We start from the raw sequence: 21,733 nt of genomic DNA, 5'->3' as shown, positions 1-21,733 counted from the left end.
ATTTTAAGCAAAAAACTTCAGACATGTTGTGTATAGATATGGCCCTACAATATATGTTTCCAATATAGCATAATAGGTCCACTTTAAAGGTGGGGTAGGTAATTTTGGAGAAACCAGCTCGAGTGCACTAGAATTTGAAAATACACACCCGGAAAAAATCTGCCACTTCCTTACAGAGCCCCTCCTCCAACACACACGAATGCGCACATGACCAATGAGGGCACGAGATAAGTTTGTGCACAGATAGAAGGCTGACAGGCAGGTAGGCCATCCAGTTATTTTAGCCGGGCCGGCTCAGATGATTGGTTGTACTTTTTACAGTACTACGGCTTCCATAGATGACGTTTTTTTATGTATTTTTTGTCAAAGCACTTAAGATATTCATTGCTATCGGGATGTTAAGAGCGTTCCATGGAATAACAAAAAGTGTATCTCGAGCCGGTTTCTCAAACTTACCTACCCCAAAGTGAAAGTGAAAGTAGCAATCCTAAATTGTAAAAATACTCTGTAACAAGCAGAGGTGGAAGAAGGCTACTCAGATCTTGTACTTGAGTAAAAGTAGAAGTACCAGTGTGGAGGAATACTCTGTTACAAGCAGTGGCGGTTCTAGAATCTAGACCAATTTGAGTGGGGGGGCCAGGCTGGGGCCAGTTATTTTCTAACTCACAATAAATGCAGGACGAAAAAAGACAAAGACAGTATGAAATAATTGCGCATAAGAAAACAATGCAATACAGTTATTGGTATTTGTTTCACTACACATATTTATTTCAGATACATTACAATTTCTACGCTCTAATGCAGGGGTCTCCAACCTTTTTTAGGATGAGAGCTACTTTCAAAAAATAAAACACGTCGTGATCTACTTTTACTCCTCTTTTTTGCAGTGTATATACGGTATATACTTATACTTAGCACATTTTAACATCATTATATGCTTACCTTTAACCTTTGTGTGCTGTTTGGGTCTGTGGGCCCCGTTTTCAGTGTTTACTAAAAGAAAATGTATGCAATTTAATTATTTTAACCTGCTTTATTTGGGGGGTGGACCTCACATCCTCTAGGGGGGTCCAGGGGAATGCACCCCCGGGAAGATTTTTATTTTTTATTTTGAAGTTAAATGCATCAATCTGGTGCACTTTGAGCACAAAATGAATTTCTGGATACAGCTCTCAACACTCATATGAAAGGGAGCTGTATACTTTTTCAATAATCCAAACATCTTTGGAATATGATCACAGGGTTTTTTTTTTTACTGTCTTATAGTACACATTGGAATGATTTCTTACTTTATTTTTTACAAATATATTAAATAGATAAAGGTGTGCTCTCTCTAGCTCGCTCGCTCGCTCTCTGTCTCACTCGCTCACAGAGGCTGCTTGCGTTAAACATATTTGTAAAGTGGGGGAAACAGGATTTCGACATGTCCCCCCTGTCCCAGTGGAAATAGAGAGGCGAAGTCCCTCCCTTTCCGGGAGCCTCCATGGGACCCCGGAAGCGTAAAATTATACATTGAAGTCAATGGAGAGAGAAAGGTTATCTTTTGATCCCGTTTGAATTGTGCCACGAATGACACATATGATGTTTGTCAATTTAAAAGAATATTTTGCAAGTCAAAAAAATAAAAATGTGTCGTAAAACTGTGAAGTTACACATTTTTTGTGTGAAACCGCTGAGTGAACTACAGGTCTCTGGTCTCGCACAATACGCGTCACCATCACAAAGATGGCCGTCACGTTAGCAAATTTCACCTGTTTCTTTCAGAATGAGAATAAAAGTATAAAACGAGGTGAACATCACTACAAGTCTGGACACGTTGAGAGCTGTACATACACGAAAGGGGAGTTAGTCGGTTCTGTAAGAGCAGCGGGACCGGCTTTACAAGGTTTCGGTGAGTAATATGAGTGCAATGTGTAACGTTAATGTCAGCTAGCTAACATTAGCTAACAAGGTACACTAACGTGTTTTGTTTCAGTAACTAGTTTTCTCCTTAAGAACTTCGTGGTCTCTGTGTATGCTGTGGATAACATTAGTGTTCACAAGAACAAGGTACACTCCCGTGTTTTGTTTTAGTTGCTCTTCAGATTGAAGCGGCCAGTTTTATATCGACTATACAGTATAGTCTATACTGTATGTGTGATCTCCTTTTACATCTCGTTGTGTCATTTGAGTTTATTTGCTGTGTGTAGATTCAAGGATTTTGGTGACATGAACATGACCAGCGCGGAGGCAGTCCAGTTACCATCCTTCTGTCTCCGTGAGGAGGGTGGGTCATATATCACCCATACTGGCACCAGGTCCAAGGGCAGCTGCACATCACAGACCGGAGTCTCTGCTACTTTGTTGTGTGGACCACGAAGGAGGCGATCATCATCCCCATCCCCAAAGACCCTGCATGGCATGGAAATCTCCTCCTCCTCCTGGAACAATTCTACACCCAGCAGAACTGTGTTGGCCAGTAGAGAGGAGGACATTTAAATAAACATACTCTTAACACCCTCAGACTCTGCGTTGTGTTTCGTAGGTGTGATGGGGTGTCATTATTATTATACTGCGTGCTTCTTAGTTATTCCATCTTTTGCTGTAACATGGATCTGTATGTAACTCTATATTTACTTGTTATCTACCACACTCCCTTCTACATCATACACCATCATTATACATGATGGTGTATATAGGATATATATATATTTGTATACATATCTGTAAATTGTATAATTTTATTTAAATGTCTTTTTGATCTCTCAACAATAAAGTTGACTTTGAAAAATATATATATTCTTTATGAAAATAGTTGCCTGTTGGCGAAATGAATCCAAATTAAATGTTGGACTGAACTACAACTACGCCTTTAAATCTCTACGGACTGTTCTTCAGTGGGATGGCAAGTTCCTATCTTTAAACATTTATTAGTTTTTTCTCAACAGATTTGATTTTCTGAAGTTAATTTAACTTTGCCGACCATGTAAGGTCATTATTAAAAAGGTACAATCAATTTGTTTAGGGTTGAATAAAATAATGATAAACATTTCATTTGGATAATTTACTGACAGAATAAGAAACTCAATGAACTCACCTGTTCTCTTTTTATAAAGTGAAACTGTTGAAACGATAGATTTTAGTAAACTTAAAAACAACCTTCTCCAAAAGCTATCAAGGAATATACCGAATACTTGTTTTAGAACTTTATTACATATTTTTATATAAATAGTTTGAATGATTCATAATTGACAGAAGCTTGTGTTTACACTGACCTGTTACTCATATATTAATGTCTTTGTAACTTCAGTAAACCACTACCTCACTAATTTCTTTCATTCATCACGGTTCAGTAAACTAAGTGATACATGAACCAGTTTAATAATTATAATAACGTAGGATTGCAACTCTTTGAAACTGTAGGTGGCTCTTAAAAGAGCCGTTGTGTTTGGGTGTGCTGGTCTCAGGTCAGTTTAAGCCAGCTGGATGTCCTTAGGCATGATGGTGATCCTCTTTGCTTGGTTCATCTTACTGGGGGGCAGCTACATGGATGTCGGTGCAGTCCACAATCATTGTGCAGTTGAAGGCAGAATGAATTTATTATTGACTCCGAATGAAGCACAACTTCATGTCATACAATACATTGACTTTATTTGTAATTGTGTAAAAAAATATGAGCATTGATTAGCAAGCAGGACCTGCAGGAACAGAGCATGGTGATGGATGGAGCTGGGAAGAGAGAAGAATAAAGAAAACAGATAAACTTTATTATCGGATATTAAAAATTCAATTTCAAAACAAGTTGCCGCTCCTACAGTTTTCTAGTATGTAAAGATGATTTCACATGACCTATGCAAAATATCACACTCAATACATGTGTGTCTCTGGGGGGTGCATTGTGCCTTTGATGTATATAAATAATATACCATAACCAAATACTATTACGTACAGTGGAAATCAAGTTGCCAGAGCAGGTCAGTCCAGTGTGCATGTTCCTCAGGGTCTCAGCAGTTACAGGTGAGGGAAAGGAAATAAAAGAGAAAAAGGTCAGTAACAACACTTTAAAGTAACAACACTTTGAATAATTATCTCTTTTAATAATGTTCTATCAGTAATCACTCAACTACTGTCTTTCCAACAAACAGATTGACTCACTATCATCACAATGAAACACGTCCAGAAGAATGGACCACAGATGGAAATGAGCTATTAGCTATAATCTGGCATATTGCATCTCTTCTCTTTGCTGAGATTAATGTTTTTGTATGCATGGTCCTTCTATAAATAAATAAATAAATGTCATGCAAAGCTGCCTGCCTTCCTTCGACTCTCCCTGAACTGCCTGATCTTTTAATGTTCAATGTTAACCATTTGAGCAGATAGCATTACGTAGAAAAGATCGCAGATGCTAATGTGACGTTAGCCTACCTTCCGCCCCCTTAGCACCTGGTGGAGGGGGCGATAGGCTCCTCTTCAAATGTTTCACAAAATACTTACCATCATGACTACTCTTACTGTTTAACATTTGGGTTTATTTCATGTTAAGGCTAATACAAATGACAAGGCTAAGTAATGTGATGCTAACTAACGTGCTCGCTACTAGCTATGTAGCTAGCTTGACTGTGTTCCATGCACAACATGTGTATTACCTGATATGTCTGATCCAACGACTCCTGGTCCTTTCATCAGACGGGAATCGATAGAATGAGCAAGTGGTATGATCACTTATGTGATTACAACCTGGTACAAAGCACACAGGCATCTTGTAAAAGTGAATTTATTTTTAGCAATCTCTTATTTATAAAGGGAATAAATCAGTTATGAGATCTTCTTCTTCTTCTTCTTCTTCTTCTTCTTCTTCTTCTTCTTCTTCTTCTTCTTCTTCTTCTTCTTCTTCACTTTAATTACGAGTCGCAACCACTTGGAGCATTATCGCCTGTGACATCACTTACGCGAGCCAGAATGGGATTTGTAGTCTTTGTAGTCGCGTATTTTTCATAGTCTTATATTTCAACAGTTTTACGACAAAATGTGACTTTTTTGACATGGAACTTATTGTTTAAGATTGACAAACATCATATGTGTAGTTCGTGGCACAATTCAAACGGGATCAAAAGATACGTTTTCTCTCTCCATTGAATTCAATGTAAATTTTTCGCTTCCGGGGTCCCATGGGCTGGAAGTAGATGGGCGTGACTTCGCCTCTCTATTACGCGGAGACCCCTGGTCTAATGGGTCCGACTAGAATGACAAATATCGTGAGTTCCGCCTATTCTGTCAGCCAAGAAATCGTTTAATCATAAACTTTTTATTTTCAAGAGGGCCACAGGGGGGTCCAAAGTCAGTGTTGGCCCCCCCTAGAACCGCCCCTGGTTACTAGTAAAAGTCCAACATTCAAAATGTTTCTCAAGAAAAGTTTAAATGCATTAGCATCAAAATGTACTTAAACTACCAAAAGTAAAAGTACTCATTATGCAGATTATTTCCAACTGTGGTTTATTGTACAAATATGAGGGACGTGTGTGGCGCAGGTTCAAACCCCACTGCAGTCAGCATGTTGTTGTGTCCCTGGGCAAGACACTTCACCCCAAAATTGCCCCTGTGGGGATTGTCCACAGTATTGCGTATGTAAGTCGCTTTGGATAAAAGCGTCTAACAAGTAACATGTATGAATATATATGAATATGAATATCTGTCTTGTGAAAAATATAGCAGGCTATAGGGGAATTTCCTTATCTCACAAATTAGACACCAATAATACTGCTGCTATAGTAACACATTTTTCAGAATGATTGACCTCTGTCACAAGCTAGACAACTTGCCCTTGGATTATCATATAATAATAAATAATACATGAATTAGACACGTTAACACTCAATTTAACACTAATCACACAATACAGTATTTTCTTGTCATTTAGATGATTAAACCTGTCGTTTTTGTGATTTGACACTGCCTGAATTTGTTTATTCATAATAATAATAAAGCATTTTATTTATGGGCGCCTTTCAAAGCTCTCAAGGAGGGACATGCATGCTACATTTCCCTTTTAAAGATATTTGTTTTGTAAAATCTGACATCTTTGCAAATCTATTTGAATGTCAATGATGACATGCTCCTACGGAATTAGACTTCTAAAAATGAAAACAAAACCACAATGATTTTAAAATACAAAAAAGCATTGCAAAGTAGTGTCACAACGAACTCACTAATCGACAAGGCAGGTGTTCTCTTCAATCATCAAGTGCTGATAATCTAGAGAATAAGACACAATTGAACAATAATCTATGAAAAAGATTTCATTTATAGCTTTGTGCCATTTTACCACATTTTGTGTATGACAACAGACTGATGAATTTTGTCAGCTGTATGTGTTAAACAAGACACAAATGTCCACTGTATTAGTAAACACCTTAAGTGTGAATAAACATGAGTTTAATTCTCAGAGCGTCAGTTAGAGTTACTTTACATTTTGTTAGTGCTAAGAGTATCTAATAACATCATGTACTGCCATCCCTCCCAGAGGTTTAGTGTTTCTCTCTCCACCCACTTCCTCCTCCCCTGCCCTGAGGGAGAAAGAGGGAAAGGGTTGAGTATTATTAAAACCAGACAACCTTAAGATGACTTGGAGCAGTGTATTACTGTCCTGTTTCTCTTCAGGTTTAAACCATTTATCAGCGGCCCCTTTGGAAAGGTAATCCTGAAATCCTCATACTGAAGTTGGACTCTGTGTTGTGTATTGAGGACTCGTTGGAGCAGGTTTTCTATCTTGTCGGGCCAGTTTTACTAATTGTTCCGTGTGGGTTCCATGTGGGTTGTGCTCGTCAGGTACAGTATGCCAACGTTTCTACTATACAAAAGAGGAGACGTTTGTAGATTAGATTCAATGTACAACTTTTTTGTTTTGAACCAGTATAAAGAAAGTGTAGTTACATGAGGTATACATGGATGCAAATACATTTTTGAAGGCAACTAACTTCCTCACATGTGTGATACAGCTTCTCTGTGTGTTCCTCTGTTTTCACATAACTCTGCTCAGGAGGAAAATATTTAACATAAAGGGGGAGGGGAAAACAAGAGTTTGACACAATGTTCTGAGCTATTCAGTTACAATTTTCTTTATAAATTGCCAATACATTTATTGATGTCAAATTAAAAGAACATTTTACTTGAATTGGTATTTTTCTATCAACACTGAAATCACACTGGCATCTTTCAGCACCTGGAGGTCCAGCTACATTTCTATGAAAATACGAGGTTGACAGCAAGAGAAGACATGAGGTAAGGCGCCATTTTTTGTTGGAACTTTGAGTCTGTGGCTGATTCCCATGAATAGACCAAAACATTATGCAAGTTTGTCTTTGAGCCGTTAGGCTTATCACTAAAGATGTCTTTAAAAAAACAGACCACATTTCTACAATTAGTTGTATTAGGTCTATTTTTTCTATGCCGGTTACTTCATATTGTCTATAAATGCCCTTAAAATAGTTAAATATCAGACAATTATATTTCACAGGGTGCAAACTTTCTCAAGAGCGCAAATTGTGCAGGAGTTTCGTTTGCGATGCCAGGCACATGCAGCCAATGACAACAAAGGCTTTAAACAGGAGTTTGAGGTGAGTTTAAAAAAATGACCTTGCATCAGATTTCTGATTTGTAAAGCTATTATATTTGTCATTTGTTCTGATGTCCTTGACTTTTTGAAGGAGCTAGATTTAGTTGGCAAAGAACTTCCCATTACAGCAGGGGACTTAGAGGCAAACAGAGAAAAGAACAGATACCCCTACATATTGCCATGTAAGTAACTACATTATCACACTACAACAGATTACATCATCTATTTGTTGCAGTGTGTGAGACGTTTTCTTATTTTTTCTGTTCTCCATCTGGTTATAGATGACCACTGTCGCGTGAGGCTGTCAGTCCAAAACTCCCAACCACACACTGACTACATCAACGCAAACTTTGTCCCTGTAAGAATCCATTCACCTCCTCTGTCATTTCATTACTCTGTCCTCCTGCTGTCCACCTCTGAGTCTGTCTGTAAATCTGCCTTCACATCTGTCTGCATCTGTTAACGCATGTGTGTCTGTTTTCAGGGAGGAGGTTCAGAAAGAGACTTTATCTGCACCCAGGGTCCTTTGAATAACACCATGGCTGACTTCTGGAGGATGGTGTGGGAGCAGAATGTCAGGATAATCGTTATGGTGACAGCTCTGAAACACAAGGACATAGTGAGAAAGACCCTTTCTCTCTCTGTGTGTGTGTGTGTGTGTGTGTGTGTGTGTGTGTGTGTGTGTGTGTGTGTGTGTGTGTGTGTGTGTGTGTGTGTGTGTGTGTGTGTGTGTGTGTGTGTGTGTGTGTGTGTGTGTGTGTGTGTGTGTGTGTGTGTGTGTGTGTGTGTGTGTGTGAGTGTGAGTGTGAGTGTGAGTGTGTGGTGTGTGCAACATCTGACTCCTGAGATGAAATATATATTCCTTATTCTAAAGGAATTGTCTATAGCCCACGGTAATAATAATAATACGTTTTATTTCGAGGCGCCTTTCAGGACACCCAAGGTCGCCTTACAGTGCATTTAAAAGTTAAAACAGCTAAAACAAAAACGGAACACAATTTAATCGAACCGACAAGGAAATACAGCAGCATAAAAGCATAAAACAGGCAAGACAAGAGTGTGGAGTGACGGAGTGAGAGGGGGATCTGTGATAGCAGGTTGAATGTGTTTTAGAGTGAGTATAGGCCAGTTTAAACAGGTGGGATTTGAATGTCGTGATGGAGTCAGACTGTTTGATGTGTGGAGGCAGAGAGTTCCAGAGCCTGGGTGCGGTGCAGCTAAAAGCCATGGCGGGAGGTGGGGACAGTCAGGAGTCCGGCAGAGGATGAGCGCAGGGAGCGGGAGGGGGTGTATTCCTGGAGGAGGTTTGAGAGATAGGTGGGGGTGAGGTTGTTGAGGGCTTTGTATGTAAGCAGAAGGTTTTTGTAGTCAATCCGGTGCTGAACAGGGAGCCAGTGAAGTTGGATGAGGATGGGGGTGATGTGGTCAGACGATTTGGTACAGGTAATGATCCGGGCAGCCGAGTTTTGAATGATTTGGAGTCTGTTGAGTAGTTTTGTGGGTAGGCCAGAGAGGATAGCATTACAGTGGTCAATCCGGGATGTGACAAATGCATTAACCAGGATTTCGGTGCTGGATTGTGAAAGGGATGGGCGGAGTCTGGAAATGTTACGGATATGGAAGAAGGCAGTAATATATGAAGCTACAGCGGAGGAAGTAGTTGGCTTAGCATAAAGATGAAGCTAACCTGTTTCCAGAGTTTAAGTCATTTAAACTATACAAAACACTTCATTTGTGAGCTTTTGAGGTTGCTGGTAGGTTGTGCTTTTTAAATCTTGTTTACAAAGCTAGGCTGGCTGTTCTTCCCTCTTTACAGTCTTTATAGCTAAACTTCTTAAAGCTCCATATTTCCCGTAAAGACATGTGAGGGGTTTCAGTCTTCTCACCTAACTGTGGGCAAGAAAGTGAATAAGCGAGTTTCCAATACTAAATAACTCCTTTCGTACACCTACTATCAGTAAATAGCTTACAAGTCTTTTAAAAAGGACCTTGTTGAATTAGTGGTTTGAAATTACCTTTATTTCTATGTGTGCAGGTGCTGTGTGATAAGTATTGGCCTCTGCAACAAGGGACAGTTTATCATGGACTGATCCAAGTGACTACAGTGATCCGTAAACAGGGTCCAGATTATTTTGTCACCACCATTAAGCTCAGACAGGTGAGCAAAAGAAACATCCATCATCTCCTTTGGTACCTTTTACCTTTTAAAGTGCTGCTGTGGACTGTGATCAATCAAAGAAGAAGGAGAAGCCTTTGTGTTTGGGTTGAAGGAAAGTGTTTGTGTTTCAGAGAGATTGTCCAACTGACAGGCTAATCACACACTACTACTACCCAGCCTGGCCGGACCGGGGCATCCCTAAAGACTCATCCTCTCTCTGTGCCTTCACTGAGTATGTGCGGCAGCAAATGGAAGCGATTCCACGCCTGGGACCGGCCGTGGTGCACTGCAGGTGAGACCTCCAGCCCATCACCCTCTTCGTTAGGAAACTTATTACTGACTTATTTAAAATCTGTGCCCTGTTCAGTCTACCATGTAGAGCTTTCAGAGGTTTATCAATAACCAGGGTTGTCAGCAATGGATTACATATAATGTGGATTATGTTATCGGATTACAAAATATGCTGAATATGCAAAATGTATTTCATTTGCATTGAAACAATTTTGAGATGTTTAAAGAGAAAAGAGTGTTTGTGGATCTCAATTTTTCGTGTCCATTTTTCAGTATAAAGTGCAATATTGTCAACAATTTATTTTTAAAATAAACCAAAAGTGAGTAAATATAATACAGATCAGATAATCTTGCTATTAAATGCCAATATTACAAACTACAAAAATAGTCATGTCATTTGTATTTAATAACTGACCAACCATGTTAATCAGATGGATCTAAGATGATGATGAAGTTAAATCCTGCATTATGGTGTTTCAGTGCAGGTGTTGGGCGTTCAGGGACATTTGTGACGCTGTTGTGGCTGATGCAGCTGTGTGCGAGGGGCATCAAACCTGATGTCCGGGCTGCTGTGGAGGACCTAAGGCTACATCGAATGTGGATGGTCCAAAATCAGGTCGGTGCAGTCGTGATCCAGTGGTTTACTCACCTGCAGTGTTAAAATAAGTAAAAGTAACAGCAACAAAGTTCAAAATGTTACCAAATAAAAGTACCAAAGCATTAGCAGCAACAAACCATCACAAAGTTCTGTACATTTTGCAGATAGTTAAAGGTCAGCTATTATGCAAAATCCACTTTTTCATGCCTTCTATACATAAATATGTGTTCCCTCTGTGTTAAGAGATGATACAAGTTTATATAAAAACCTGTCTGAAAATTAGCTGATCAGATTTTGACCACTTTCTGTCATAACAATGTTTTGGCTTGTGTAACCATTAGCAAATCACCAACCAAGGTAACCCCCCCCCCCTCCATTCTCATTAACAGTTTGCTCTACTGTTTGGTTCTCACGAGTGTCTCATTACCTGTTCATTCCTGTGTGAACTCAGGAGCAGTACATATTTGTTCATCAGTGTCTGCTGCACTGGCTCAGTGGAGGGAGCTCAGCACGGTGAGAATACAGAAATGAGCTCCCTATGAGCACCAACACACCAGCCAAATCAAATTTCAGCACAGGCAGCATGTAATTAGTCATTGTAATGTAAGATGACATTTTAATTATGGTTATTTTCTTCCCCAGCAGGCCACAAATTCAGGGAGCCAGTTCAAATATTAACCAACACAGTTCCTCAGGAAGGGGGAGCAGCGGTGGGAGAAGACATCGCCATCACCGACAGACAGCTCCATCAGACCAACCACAGACCGCAATGCAACAGATCTTAAACCCTGGGAACCTACTGAGGAGGTTACTGCCTTCTTCTTCATCGTTTAATCAAGGATCAAACGCCTTCTGAACTCACCAACTGTACGGCCGATACTACAGACACAAACAAGACTAAGGGTTAACAAAAAAAACAGCGCTATGCATGCCCTCATACAGCTTCTCAGAAGGAATTAGACTGCAGAAATAAAGCTTGTTGTGCTTGTGACGCCAAGCCCTGCAGGTGGAAAACCGGCCTGACAACATGCGAATTCATGCTGGTAAAGAAACCACAGACGCAGCACTTTGTTTTTGCGACCAGAAGACAATATTAAGGGCATAACATGCCAGACAGGTCAAACCTGTTCTGTGAATGATTCACAATGATCAAGCTGCTCCCTATGCACACAGTTAGATCCTCAGGGTGTACAGCTAGCTGAAAAATGCACTGTTTTTATATCTTTTTATATCCTCTTTTGAAATCATTGTGCATTATTTCACATCACACATAAGTACTCAAGAATGCATGTGCATAATTTATAGCGGACTTGCTAAAAAGGCAGACACATGGTGGTATAGTGGCTGTACTAAAAAGGTCATGTTTCAAAAACACACAGGCACTGTCATTCTCCTTAGAAGACCATTACAGTACATGAAGGAGCTATGAGCATTATAGAACATAAAAGGGCTAACCCTCTTCTTTTTCTTTTAAGAGTCTTTCATTTGTCGGGTAATAAACATGTATGATACAATAGATCCCTCCTCGGGTACGTTTTGGGGTTTGTGATGGACAGGAGTGAGGAAGGCGGGTCCAGCAGAAGTCACATCCTTCTCCCTTCCTCTACGTCTCCACCGTGTGGCAAGTGCTAATAGCTGCAGGGCAAGTGGCGAGACTGTATTGCAATAAAGTCTGTTTGCTGAAGTGATTCAATGCTCCTAAGCTAGTCCAACAGCACGCAACAATTACTAAAAAGCGAGTGATCTTCAGAGTTCGCTGTATTGTGAACTGAGCTCAAGACAGATAAGTGAAATACAAAAAAAAAGGGATTATTCACACAACTTAAAAAAATCACTTTAGCCTATGTTTGGCTACATAATGCAGTCCTAATACCACTGAGGTATTCACTGGGACACCTAACTGTGAAAAAGGCAGATGAGGGAAAGAAGAGCAACAAAGCAGGGTTTCAATGGAGAGCAGCATAGCGTAGGCCAACCCCAGTGAAAATATATAGGACATATACTACAGATTAAAATACAACAGGGAATTACAATTGGTTAAAAGAACCAACAGTTAAAATAAAATGTAAATTCGAGTTTAGGTCCAATTAAAAGATCGCACACTACATCCTTTGGCCAAACAAAAAGAAAATAAATGTGGTAAGGTTGAGAGGTTGCCTCAATAAAACAAATGATCAGCTGTTGTATGTACAGTCGGTGAATGTATGATACACTGACACATATGACTATAAACATGCCACCCCTTAAGACCATAGGAGGGTGTGAGAGTACAAAACTACTGATAATGAGCAGTCAAAGGCTGGGTGAAGAGAAAGGAAAGAGTTTAGTCCATTTATAAGTCCCAGCTCAAACTAGTGCACGCTCTCAGACAAGTTAATGGCTTCCTGGATTTCCCGAAGGACAGTGATGCGGGCGAGCATCTGCTCCAGCTGTTCTTTTGGGATTGGTTGAGTGGAGTACCAGATGGGGCTGTTGGGAGCCACCACGGGCTCAGGAGTCAGGTAGAAGGTGTCGTTGCGACCTTTAGCACTCTGCGGACTGACAGAGACACAGGGAACAGCATGAGCACACCTTGATTCACAAACATATCAGATTTGTCTGCCAGTTAAATAGAGAGGTTCTTGAAAAAGGTGTGCTGTCATGATGGTTTTGTTTTTGATCTTGTAGTTAGGCCTGTCGCGATAAGCAATTAATTGAATTATCGTACGATAAATAAAAATGCACTCGATAACTTTTCTGACCTCGATAAATTGCCGTTTACATGCGTGTTTGTTTACATAAGGATATGACCAGCATTTTAGCCAGACAGGCTGTGGCTGCTGGCCAGGCGCGCCGCGAGGCACACACACAGCCAGGTCACTCCGCGTGCAAATTAATAATATAGAGACAAGCAGGAGACAACGTGTGACTTACTCGAGGGGAATTTAAAGTTAAATGGAATGGGTTGCAAAAGCTAATTCCACATCTCCGGTGTGGGAATATTTTGGATTTAAGCCAAATCAACGAGGCGAACCTACGGACTTGAATGAGCCGTTATGTCGCATATGTTTTAAAAAGGTAGCAACACAAGCTAGCAATACGACCAACCTTAAACTGCACCTGAAGCACAACCACCCCATTCCGTTTTCCCAGCTGGGAGCAAACACGGCAGCTGGAGATGGAGAGCCCCCACCTTCCCGACAGTTTACAATCAAAGATGCATTTGCCCGACAAAACTTTGAAAAAGAGATTTGATATGGCCTGTTGAGGCAGCTGGGTCTTTGTATGGACAGTGGACTGTACACTTGACTGTTGTTTTAAGGAGTTTTTTTTTGCTTGTGAGACAATGTGTGCTCATATATAAATATATATAGATATCTATGTTGAATGTTCAATAAAAAGTTCTGTTTGAAAGGACGTACTTGAATTATATTATATATTATCATTATATCAGTGGTCTAAAATGGTCTTACAACTGTGCCGACAATATTATCGTTTATCGCAATAATTTCCAGGAAAATATATCGTCCAACAAAATTATTTATCGTGACAGGCCTACTTGTAGTGTTTGAGAGTTTCGTTTGTCCTATTGCCATCAGGGCTGTGACTAATTCTATATTAATCAAGTGATATACACTAAGTCAAAAACTGAAAAATTGCTGACTGACCGACTCAGTCCAAACCCCAAAAATATATACAATGATGTGAAACATAAAAAAATAAAACGTGAATGGTAAGAAATAATCAAAATAGCTGTTGAACCTTTTACGCATTGTTCAATGATTGATCGACTTTCTTTCTGTTAAGAGGTGGTGAAGGACGCTGGCAGCTAAGGCTAGATAATTTTGTTTGCTTATTCTCCTGAATATTGTTGAGGCAGAAAACATAAAAAATCCTTTAGTTATTATAAAACATCTATGTTTTTGTCAGTTGCTTAGCAACAAGGTTTTCACAATTTCAAACCACTTGAACTCTTGAGTGCAACGTGTACTTTACAACCCATGTCAATAACAAATACATAATTTAGCAGCAGAGACTCTGGCTTTCATCGTAGACTGATAACTTTAACCTTGGCCAGAGTGAAAACACTACATGGCAGCACTAAGAAGAATTACTAATTTGTTTTAGATTAATACAGTTCAACAAGCGATGAACTGTTTGATTCATGTATCATTACATAAAAACAAATGTACACCTCCAAACACATAATCAGTTCAATTGACTGATAAACACTTTTATATTTTTACCATTTGAAGAGGTAGAAATCATAGAGCTTGATGGGGCATCGCAGCGGGTTCTCTGGGTCCTCCAGCTGCTCCGAGTACATGTCATCTGTGACTGAACAGAGAAAAGTACAAAAGCAATATACAAATCCATTCTAACATGGGGTTTGATCACAAATTCAATTGTGTGAAAGTTTACCTTTCTGTCCTATGAACCTCTCTGTTGACTTTAGGTATCGGATGCTGGTGCTCTTGTCTTTGGGGTTGTTGGGAATTTTCCTGGTGTGTCTCAGCACCTTAGAAAAGGCCACTTTTAGATGCTGGTCCACCGTCCTTAGGTGAAAATACCTGGAGATAATATAATGTATATACATTAACTGATTTGGCCAGTGTGTGTTAATTGGTATCCCAAAGTGTATGGAATGACAATGAGTGTCTTGTGCAGATTTGTATTTTGCTTATATGTAGATTGAGAATTATTTGTCTTAAAATTAAGGTTTGCTCTATGAGGTATATAATGTACAATATAACTGGATGTCAATTTAACAGTATGATTAATGTGAGGATGGAAGAAACTTACTTGGTGTTAAAGAACATAAGAGTCGTGAGCAACGTCCAGGGAGAATGAGCTCCCAGCTGTTTACATTCCCACAGCATCTCCTCCGTCACATGACTGGGGATAATGTAACCTGGCAGGAGGTAAAGGTAGATTATGAAGACCCGCCAAGAAATTATCTAATTATTTGAATTTCATTGAGAAAAGTATTACACTTCTTGGTAAATGTTTTGTGCCAAAAACGTCAAAAACCGACTCCCAATATAAAAATTGTGATTGGTGACACCCCTAACAAGCTAGGTTTGTGTTTTGTGTCTGTGTATATTATCTGAGATAATATTATTTGATATGATTACCAGAAAACAGGCTTTGTAAATGCAAGAAAAATGTGGATAACACTCTCTGTTCTCACCTAGCGGGTGGATAGATGATCTCCAAGGCTCTAAGATCTGGTGCAGACTGTGAGCGAAGCGTGTGTAATACTGATCGGAGAAAACGTCGTCCACACGGCCGTTATCAAACAAATACTGCAGGGGAAATTTTTTGAAAATAAAGATGTGGTCAAACTCCATAAAAATCAAGAACCCACAATTATTAAATGGATGTTGAATGGATGAGTGTGTATAGCCGCTAGTACTTTGCCGTACTTAGTTCCCAGCACTTAGTTCCCTGCACTTATTTCCCCCATGGAACTAAAGAGCAGATCGCGTTCACACCGGAATAAGTCCCTGAGGGAAGATTACGCAAATGAAGCCGCTGACGTCACTTCTTCTTCTTCTGCTTTGGGTTTACTGGCAGGCCGAAAACTTCACGGCGTATACTGCCACACGAAGTCCCCGGAGTTGGGGACTGGCTCAAGCCCCCGGGAAGTGCGCCGGACTCTGATGAAAATATTCGTTGTGTCCAAAGGGCGGTACTACAATTTCCGTATCAGTCCCTGACATCACTGGGCCCAGAAAGACTTTTCCCCATTGACTAACATTGGGAAAGAGACGTCTGTAAGTCTGCGGATACTTTTTTTAAAAAACTAAATAAACTACTCAGTATGAACTATTTTATAGCCCTTATTAGAATCATTCGGTCCTTAAAGTTGTAAAATGCACTAAAAGCCGAATCTAGATTTATTTTCTGTCTCCATTCATTCTACTGAGCTGAGAGTGGGAGCTCGGGGGCGGGGCTTAAGGGGCGCATGCTCTGTGAGCACACATAGGGGTTCAGCTCTGACAGCTGATGACACAGATGGGTAATCTGTGACGTTTCGCTCTCTCAAAAGTTGGGCCATTTTGTCCTCATGCGCCAATGAGCAGCGCTCATAGGAAAGAACGAGACCCCGCCTCCGACGTTGTATCCTGTTCTTATTATACATCCATAGACTGGCTTCAGTAGAAGCTGCTGGGACTCCCAGCAGCTTCTACTGAAGCCTTCCGATCACTCCACCGCTCCCATGTTTTTTTTTGTCTTGCCATAAGTTATTCTCTCTCCGTTGGTGCGCTGGGCTAATGCTAATGCCAGCAAATACAATGGCGGCTTCACAACATTTTTCCGAGTTTTACAGGGCGTGGTTTGCAATTCGCCCAGCCAATCAGAAATTTGAACTTTTTTCTCCCCAGGAAAGTACCTGAAAAAGGGGGACAAGTCCGCATGAACTAAGTTCTCTTTTTGGTGTGAATGCAAAATCCAAGGAACTATCGGAACTAAAAGGGAAAAGTACGGGGAAAAGTACTCCGGTGTGAAAGCGCCTATTGTGTGTGATTGTGGGGCATAGTGAACTTACTTTTTGTATGCACAGAAATACATAGTAGAGAACATCAGCCTCATAAGTCTCTTCTTCCAGCCCCCGAGCCTCTGTGGTCATGCAGGAGAGACCCATGCAGAGTTCAGCTACTGCACTCGACACCAAGTCCTCCTGGAAACGCAGTGCTTGGCGTCCTAAAACACAAAATACACAAATCAGGATTTACAGGAAAAAGATAATGGTAATGCACACACATCAATGTCTTAACATTACAACAAACAGTGTCAAAATGTACTTACGGCCAATTGGAGCCAGTTTGTTTGTGTCTGATTTTTCCAACTCTACGTTTTTCCTCTGAGCCCATATCCGCCACACCTCCAGCCCCTCCTCTGGCTTCAGGGTTGCGGGCAGCAGCAGCTCCTGCACCTGCACCTGGTGCTGGCCATCTACCTCTGCTACCACTGTGTGACCCTGCAGAGACACAAACACACCAACACTCTTACCTCATGCAAACAATCAACACAAGTCAATATGTGTATCTGGCCAAAATAGTCCAACATAACACCTGTGTTAGTACCTGAAGCTGCTGTCCATCGTGCCCCAACAGCCCCTGGGTGTGCAGCACCTGCTGCTGTGGATCCCATATGAGGGACTGTGTCGCGTTGGAGTAGCCCTGTACTGCCACTGGGATGTGGATGTTTCCGTTCATCAGCTGGGTAGGGAACAGCGTGTTTGCAGACAGAGTGTGCACCACTTCTTCCTGGCCTCCCATTCCTCCCGAGCTTGTAATGCTGGAAACGGCCTGAATTGTCTGACTTTTCAGCTTGTCATTTTCAACAGTAACTTGTGTTGGCATTGTTGTCATTGTCGTAGTGTTTGGCCCTGAAACCTGCACTGTTCCATAGGCTTCCTGGGGGATGGCAATATGGGTGACCTGCTCACGGCCTCCCGCTCCAGCAGGAGCAGAATAAACAGGGATTGTCCAGGTCTCGCCTGTGGGACTGGTGATAGTGCCTGTAGCACTGTAAAGGTGGGAGCTGTCCACAGTGAGGAGGTCCGGCCGCAGGGACACGTAACTCTGATGCTGGCCCTGTCCCTGAGGGATAGCCAGCACTGTGGCTACTTGCTGACCAGGCAGGGCATAGGACACAGTGATGGGCATGTCGACCTTGCGCTTCTTGGCTGGCTGGAGGACCCCTGCTCCCTGTGATGTGGCAACGGTTGTACCCAGTACCCTCCTCTCAACATTGTCCTGCTGCTGGGTCGGAGAGAGAGTTCCCACTGTCTGGATTTGTATCTGTTGACCTCCTGCAACAGCTGCTATCAACTGGGCTTGCAGCTAAAATATAAGAAAGAGAAATGATAGATGGTAACTAAATTCAAACTGGCCATTTGCAACATTTGAAAGTGACTTATGGTGCTGACTGTGATTGTGTGTGCTTATGTGTACCTGTTGGTGCTGCTCCTCTGTGAGTTCCCCAGGCTGAATCAGCTGTGCCGTTGTCACACCTTGAAGCTGTTGATGGGAGCCAGAGGGCATTTGAAGGACCTGGCCAAGCATCTGACCTTGCTGCTGACCCTGGATCTGCACCTGAAGAAAATAGTGACGATAAAATAATGTTAGTAGAGAATTAAGTGGAACAAGTAATTAACACAGCACAAAAGGTATAATAAAAGTACCAACCTGCACAATCTGTTGCTCTGTATTCTGCTGTACAGATTGCTGCTGAGACTCCTGTATCTGTTGCTGCTGCGGCTGGACATGAACCTGAACCTGCATGACAGGACAGTCATTGTCAGAGAGCTGTGATTCATGGATATAGCTAACAGATTGATTTGTGTCCATTTAGTGCGCTAATTTACCGGACAAGCCAGCTCCAACAATGACCCTGCCACCTCCGTGCTGTCTGTGTAGATGCAGTTGGGCTCTTGTTGGTAGACCATAGTCGTGGTAGTGGTCGTAGCATCTCCGCCTTGCTGGGTGAACTCTTGCAGGGCATCTGGGCCTTTGCTGGCCAAGGACTCCAGGAACTCCTTCATGCGATGCTGAGGGATGCTCCGAGCTTTTTGCCTAACAAGCTCCTCATAGGAGCCCGTACCATCCAGGGAGTTATTCATTGCTGCTGACAGTGTCTTCCTTTATTGGCAGGATGAGAGGCAATAAGTGCTTTTAATTAGCTGTAGGCGTAGCAACGCTCTATGTCTGTATCAAAAAAATGTACTTAAATACATTTGAAAATTAAGAAGACAGCTGCTTAGTTATTGATGTAACAAAAAACGGGTGATGTTGTGCAGTTTACACTTTACAGTGTTTACAAACAGAGCTACAGATCACTGCCCAGTGACACCACTGACAGAGGGTAATACGAAAGGGTTAAATCTATCTGACTGTGTACGAGCAGGGACAAAAGCGCGGCCACTTTCCAAATCCGATGCAGTATTCAAAAGCAATGAAGGAAACTGCTGCATAATGAAAACATGCAAGTTGTGCAATGAAATTAGAATGGCATGCATCCTGCTGAAGCTACACAACAAACTAGATCAGACATGGCTAACTAGCCATGTGTTGTTTGCAAAACATAACACGCCACAGCTCTGTTTGTGTAATAATGCGAGCATGAGCACAATCAACAACACAATGTCTCCGTAGCAAGTGGAGCAAAACCAGAAGGCACTGGGATTAGTCTGCTGTCTGTGACGTTCCACCGACTACATGTTATTACCAAAGCTAGCATGCTAACATTAGCAGGCGCGTTACCTCTCTTCCTCAAAGACTCGAGCCGCCCACCCGTCCTACTCTGTCCTCAAAAAACTGCACTCTTCTTACAGGGACACCTATACTGACATCACCCTGTGGCTGCTGTGTTGTTTATTTATCTTTATTTTCGTAAGATCGCTGACTGTAGTTTTTCTTTTTATTAACCACTCATATTTCACAGGGCGCCATTTTACAACAGTTCCCTCAGACCAATCGGAAAGCGAGTTGGAGCTCTGTCGAGCTATCGCGGTGTTTCCACCAGATGATATCGCGATAACTGGTGTTGACAGTATAGTCCGTTCAAGGCGATACACACAGGCAAAGTAGCTCTCGAGATCAGGTAGATGTCAGACCACCTTAAAACCCGGTTATGCAGGACAGACTCTCCGATGCGGCTTTCACACCAGCGCTTTTCAGTTTCTAGCTCCGAGCGGGAGCTTTTCTGATTCAGCTCCGGTTTCCCTTTTCAGCTCTGTGCACACCGCCCACTGGCGCCCCAGAGCTGCCCTTGCTGCGTCATGACGTCACCGTTTACATCGCTGATTTGCTCCCCAACGGAAGCTCACAACAACAACAACTGCGTCGGGTCGATGATCGTGTTGCTTTTAATCACACGAAGCCAGAATAAATTGAATAACGACTTCTCCAACCTTATACTTTGCTCCAGAGTGCCGTGGTTCATTGTTTATTAATGTGTTTCTGCAGCATTTACCGACCGCTGCAGTGCTGCTCTTCCACGGAGTTTATTCTCCCGTTAGCTCCCGGTTAGCTCACACTGCAGCGGCCGCTCTAAAGTATCACTGTCCGACTCACACAAGCAGCTGATGCATATCCCCAGTTCCCTTAGCCTAAGTGAATGTCTGTCAGTCTGAATTTCCACTGTTTGGTATCACAACGCTGTTATGAAAGTTTCTCTGGTATAAAACGGGTGATGTTAGCATAGCAACCGAAGCTAAACTGGCTACTTGCATCCGATAGCTGCAATAATACAAAACAACACGTCTGCCTCTCTCCACAATGATGGATAACAGCGAACGGATGGTCAATGTAAGGCACACATAAACAGAATCACACGAAGCCTGGTTAGTGTTGCCTGACTTTATAAAGTGTGTTTATAAGCACACTGCTTGTAGGCAGGCATAACAGTCGACCCATGGGAGGTGGGTTTAGTTTCCTGCACGCCTCGACGAGAGACGTAAGCGACGTCACCTCTTAGCTCCAAAGCTCTTGCCTCTGGACCGACAATTTTTTGGAGCTGGAAATGAAGCGGATTCCGGAGCTAAGAGCCGGCGCAGCTCCGGTGTGAACTGGAAAACCCGGCGCTTTTCAGGCTCTAGCTCCGAGCCGGAGCTGAAAAGGCGCTGGTGTGAAAGGGGCACTAGTGGTTCACTGGATTCTCAATCTTTTAAGGTAGTCCCAAAGAGATGCGCTGAATGTTTGACTGGTGCTAAGTGAGCCTTGGGCAGTTCAGGGTTAATTCCCACGCATTACATTTCAGCATACTTTGTGTTTGCAAAAGAATACCCCTTCTGGAAGCTGTAAAGCTCTTTCATTTTAGATTCGATTTATTGTACACATTGTATTGTAATTTTCGTATATTCAATATTTGTGTTTCTTGATTTTGTTGCAATACTTGCTATATTTTTATTTAATTTGGTGATGATATGGCACCAATGCAGCAACAGTTGTTATTGTATGTTCAAATCGACTTGGCAATAAACATCACTTTAATTTATTTTACTGTTTCTCAGACTTTTCTTACTGATATCCTCAGTGACAGTGCACACACATTACCTTTAGCTGTGTTCTACCTTTAGATTTAATATCTAAATGATTACTGG

At 41.6% G+C, this 21,733-nt stretch overlaps 2 protein-coding genes across 2 annotated transcripts; one reads left to right on the top strand and one right to left on the bottom strand.

Moving 5' to 3' along the window:
- The first annotated feature begins 6,599 nt into the window (after positions 1-6,599).
- LOC117449276 (receptor-type tyrosine-protein phosphatase V-like) lies at positions 6,600-11,840 on the top strand. The gene is made up of 11 exons (XM_034086847.1): positions 6,600-6,673; positions 7,199-7,260; positions 7,496-7,595; positions 7,686-7,776; positions 7,876-7,952; positions 8,079-8,213; positions 9,630-9,752; positions 9,884-10,044; positions 10,524-10,659; positions 11,093-11,154; positions 11,284-11,840. Exons 2-11 carry the CDS (start codon positions 7,256-7,258, stop codon positions 11,495-11,497), a joined length of 1,104 nt encoding a protein of 367 aa, XP_033942738.1. The 5' UTR covers positions 6,600-6,673; positions 7,199-7,255; the 3' UTR covers positions 11,498-11,840.
- A 541-nt stretch (positions 11,841-12,381) lies between these two features.
- LOC117449275 (transcriptional regulator QRICH1-like) lies at positions 12,382-21,692 on the bottom strand. Its single transcript, XM_034086846.2, has 12 exons — positions 19,893-21,692; positions 18,998-19,271; positions 18,819-18,908; positions 18,585-18,725; positions 17,712-18,473; positions 17,434-17,605; positions 17,174-17,328; positions 15,812-15,926; positions 15,424-15,532; positions 15,043-15,191; positions 14,868-14,958; positions 12,382-13,179 (listed from the first exon to the last, which is right to left on the bottom strand). The coding sequence occupies exons 2-12, from the start codon at positions 19,250-19,252 to the stop codon at positions 12,993-12,995; spliced, it is 2,226 nt and encodes a 741-aa protein (XP_033942737.1). The 5' UTR covers positions 19,253-19,271; positions 19,893-21,692; the 3' UTR covers positions 12,382-12,992.
- Between the last annotated feature and the right edge of the window lie 41 nt (positions 21,693-21,733).

The sequence above is a fragment of the Pseudochaenichthys georgianus genome, chromosome 7, assembly GCF_902827115.2.
Source record: "Pseudochaenichthys georgianus chromosome 7, fPseGeo1.2, whole genome shotgun sequence".
Lineage (NCBI taxonomy): Eukaryota > Metazoa > Chordata > Actinopteri > Perciformes > Channichthyidae > Pseudochaenichthys > Pseudochaenichthys georgianus.
The sequence above is the reverse complement of the archived record's forward strand: the minus strand, read 5'-3'. Positions and strand labels throughout refer to the sequence as shown.

What these genes read in the sequence shown, in the direction of transcription:
- LOC117449276 (XM_034086847.1), top strand. An exon ending in GCTTTAAACAGGAGTTTGAG is followed by an intron (nt 7,596 to 7,685) that starts GTGAGTTTAAAA and finishes GACTTTTTGAAG; the next exon opens with GAGCTAGATTTAGTTGGCAA. An exon ending in CCGGCCGTGGTGCACTGCAG is followed by an intron (nt 10,045 to 10,523) that starts GTGAGACCTCCA and finishes ATGGTGTTTCAG; the next exon opens with TGCAGGTGTTGGGCGTTCAG.
- LOC117449275 (XM_034086846.2), bottom strand. Translation starts at nt 19,252, where the DNA reads ATGAATAACTCCCTGGATGGTACGGGCTCCTATGAGGAGCTTGTTAGG. An exon ending in TATTTCTGTGCATACAAAAA is followed by an intron (nt 15,927 to 17,173) that starts GTAAGTTCACTA and finishes TTTCCCCTGCAG; the next exon opens with TATTTGTTTGATAACGGCCG. An exon ending in GAGGTTCATAGGACAGAAAG is followed by an intron (nt 14,959 to 15,042) that starts GTAAACTTTCAC and finishes TTCTCTGTTCAG; the next exon opens with TCACAGATGACATGTACTCG.